Source organism: Cynara cardunculus, unplaced genomic scaffold (genome assembly GCF_001531365.2).
Source record: "Cynara cardunculus var. scolymus isolate 2C unplaced genomic scaffold, CcrdV1 Un_Scaffold_7008, whole genome shotgun sequence".
Taxonomy (NCBI): domain Eukaryota; kingdom Viridiplantae; phylum Streptophyta; class Magnoliopsida; order Asterales; family Asteraceae; genus Cynara; species Cynara cardunculus.
The window spans coordinates 4898-8177 of NW_020203288.1; the positions used below are offsets into that span (position 1 = coordinate 4898).

At 30.2% G+C, this 3280-nt stretch overlaps 1 protein-coding gene across 1 annotated transcript in view; it reads right to left on the bottom strand.

Moving 5' to 3' along the window:
- LOC112504814 (cationic amino acid transporter 1-like) overlaps nucleotides 1-968 on the bottom strand; it is a 5497-nt gene extending 4529 nt beyond the window's left edge. The window contains exon 1 of the mRNA XM_025108771.1: nucleotides 557-968. Within this exon, the coding sequence (XP_024964539.1) occupies nucleotides 557-968 (412 nt within the window). The remainder of the gene's footprint in view (nucleotides 1-556) is intronic.
- Between the last annotated feature and the right edge of the window lie 2312 nt (nucleotides 969-3280).

Sequence of the window (3280 nt, forward strand, 5' to 3'; positions counted from 1 at the left end):
TATATATATATATATATATATATATATATATATATATATGTACAAAGTTCTTAACTATCCAAAACTACCAGCAATAGTTGTTTAAATTATGACAATCAATGAATCTATAATCATAGTTCTTTGTTTTTTTGTAGAACCATGATCTTAGATAAGTTTATAAAGGTCTGTATATACATCTGAACCCTGTGATCTATCTATGTTTACAAAGATGACAATACCAGAGATTGATTAAAGATCGTCCGGAATGTCTTCTTGGACTACTTGCTATGATAATTTTTAAATGATTAGTAAATCAAGTGTTTAGAAATGTGTAATTCATGTTTCCGATTATGGTGTAATTTTTTGATAAACTATAGAAAATTCGTTGTTTAGAGTAAATTTGTGGTTGTTAATGGCTGCTTAGTAATTCATAAAGTATATTCATCAGTAAAATTTTAGGTCAAAACCTCTGGTTTATGGTAAGAAATTGTCAATCAATCAATTCGAAYCATGACGATTTTTTGTTTAACAATTGTTTGCCAAGGAATTAGAGAAAGTAGGAAAGTTTTAGAATTACCTGCAACAGGTATCTCCACGGCAAACTCGGTGTAGCAAAACACAGACATGAGAGCGGAGGCGCCGGAAATGACGTAGGATAAAACAACTGCAGGACCAGCATCCTCTCGAGCTCCAAGTCCGGTGAGCACGAAGATTCCTGTCCCAACTACAGCGCCCATCCCAAACCAGATCAGGTCCCACCACGTTAGTGTCTTCTTCATCTGCGTCTGACTTCGTGCCCTAGCATCGAGCTCCGCCTGGTCGCCAGAACGCGTCAACAATCGGTCCATCAACCGGTGAGGAGTCTCCATCAATGCAGTTGTGTAGTTATCCCATGTCTTGAAGGATTCCTCCGGCAAAAAATCTCCTTTCTGGTATGAACAACCTCTTCTTCGGAGTCCTACCGCCGTTTCTTCTTCATGATTCCTCATGATCGATAGATCGTCGTCCTCACCCTCAATCTACAAAGAAATGACTTTCAGATGAGACTTGAAAGAGACTGAATGAAAGATTCTACATCGTGAATGAAACATATATCATCAAAGCAAACCTTCGGAATCATCATAGTAAGTCGTTCAATCTACAATTACCATTTATAGGCTGTTTTTCAATCTACAATTACCATTTATATCCATTACAAATCTACTCAAACATTTACTAATCTACAATAAATAAATACTTTTTTCACCTTTGTAGCCAGTAGGGAACTTACATTTCCGAATTCTGCAAAATAACATCCAACCATTCAGTAAAAAAAGCAAGTGTTTTTAATCATCATGTGTTCTTCATTTATGGTCATAAATCAAAATTTTGATTCATTTCTCTAACTAGTTTGAAAGAAAATAGTGAATAAAAGTTTTTGACTTTTAGCCATTCTGTGGGCAAATTGCATGTTAAGCTAAAAGAGGGAGAGTAAACTAACAAGTCCATATACAGTGCACATAAGAAAGGAAGATCTAAAAAGGTATACCAAAAATGAAGAAAGACTCATCAATCAAACATGGTAACTTAACAAATATATATATATATTCTCACCTCATCCAAAGTGGGAGTTGACAATACTGGGAATAAGGAGATTTTGTTAGATTTATGTTATAGAAATTGAACTTACTCTCTCACCGTATTGGTTTTAATACCATTGCAGCTGACCACAAGCTTAATGGTCATGCTTATGTCCTTCCTGCATCACCACATCAAAGTCTACATTATAAGAAAATAACAAATAGAAAATTTCAACATTTGGTATTAAAATAATTGTCATCACAAGCTAATAAAACCACAATAATAACAAATTAGCAATTGAGCAGAAAGGTATTCAAATACATCTGCAAATCGCATTCGGCCATTAGATTCCTAGAGAGATATTGACATCCTCAAGTCCTAAGCATAGAAAACAAAGACTAAAAACAAGAAAGAAAGGTCAAATCATCTTGCTTTGTTACGTAAACTCACCACACCTCGTTCCACCCCGACAACGACATTCAAAGATATTTTTTTAAATTGTTTTTGATTTAAAAAATTAATTAAAATAAATATTTTTACCGGTTTGTTTCACCTTTTAACCACTTCTTTAAAAGATTTACCAAAAAAGTTCTAGGTTCGTAATTTAAAATTTTCTACGGACCTGGTTGAAAAATCTAAGTTTTTTGCGTATAGAAGTAGAAAATGTAATTTTTTTTTTGTTTTTTAGCTGGATCTGCAATTATGAACGTGGATTTTACGAATCTATGGTTATTCTGGTAAATTTAAAGAAAATGTCTATAAAATAAAACCAATATCGAAAAATAACTACTTTAATAAATTTCTATTTAATTTAAGTTGGATCTACACAATATCAGTAGTAAATTATTATAACTTCAAAATTTACTTTCATTATGAATTTTTATTTAACTCAAACACTGTCACCTTTAAAAAAATAATATTTTTTCTTATCTTTTCAGTTTTTTGTGAATTTTTTTATCTTCCTTTTCTTCACACTCTCATGTATAGTGATTTTTTTTTTCTCAAATTAAATGTTAATACTTTTATTTAAATTTATGTTAAAATAAGTGTCTGTTTTTTAAGTATGTAATATTTTACCATCTGCTCTTAATTATTTTATAATTCAACAGAAGTTTAATAATTATATTTTTATAAAGTTCTTGTACTCATAAAAATTTAGATTTTGAAACCTTTTCACCACATCCTTTTTTAAAGTAAATTACAATTTTAATCTCTATTGTTTACACCGCTCTTCGAAGGTAGTTGAATTACAATTTTGTGTTCTTTAGATAAGACAAAAACAACTCAAAAGACACAAATAACCCTGACTTATAACAGACCAGTATAATGAGGTTAGTGACCACTTTTAAAGATTGGTGTATTTCATAGGGACCAAAAGTGTAGTTTACTCTTTTTTTAATCATAAGAATATATTATTAGAGCATCTCTAACAAATTTTTCAAAATTTCTCTAAAATGAAAAATCAAAAGTTAAAATCTCCAAAAAAAAATAAGTTACATTCATCTCCAATAGATTCATCATTTTAGAGAATCCAACATTGATTAAGATATTAAAATATTCAAATGCTAGTGTTTGACATCGCGCGTTGTGCGATAACTATATTTTTTTTTAAATTATTTAAGTTAGCTAAATAAATCGATGATCACGTTTATATATATATGAAATTAATAATAATCAATAATTACTTTGATATATGAATCCAACTTATCATTATTGATTGTTCTTTATATATATATATATA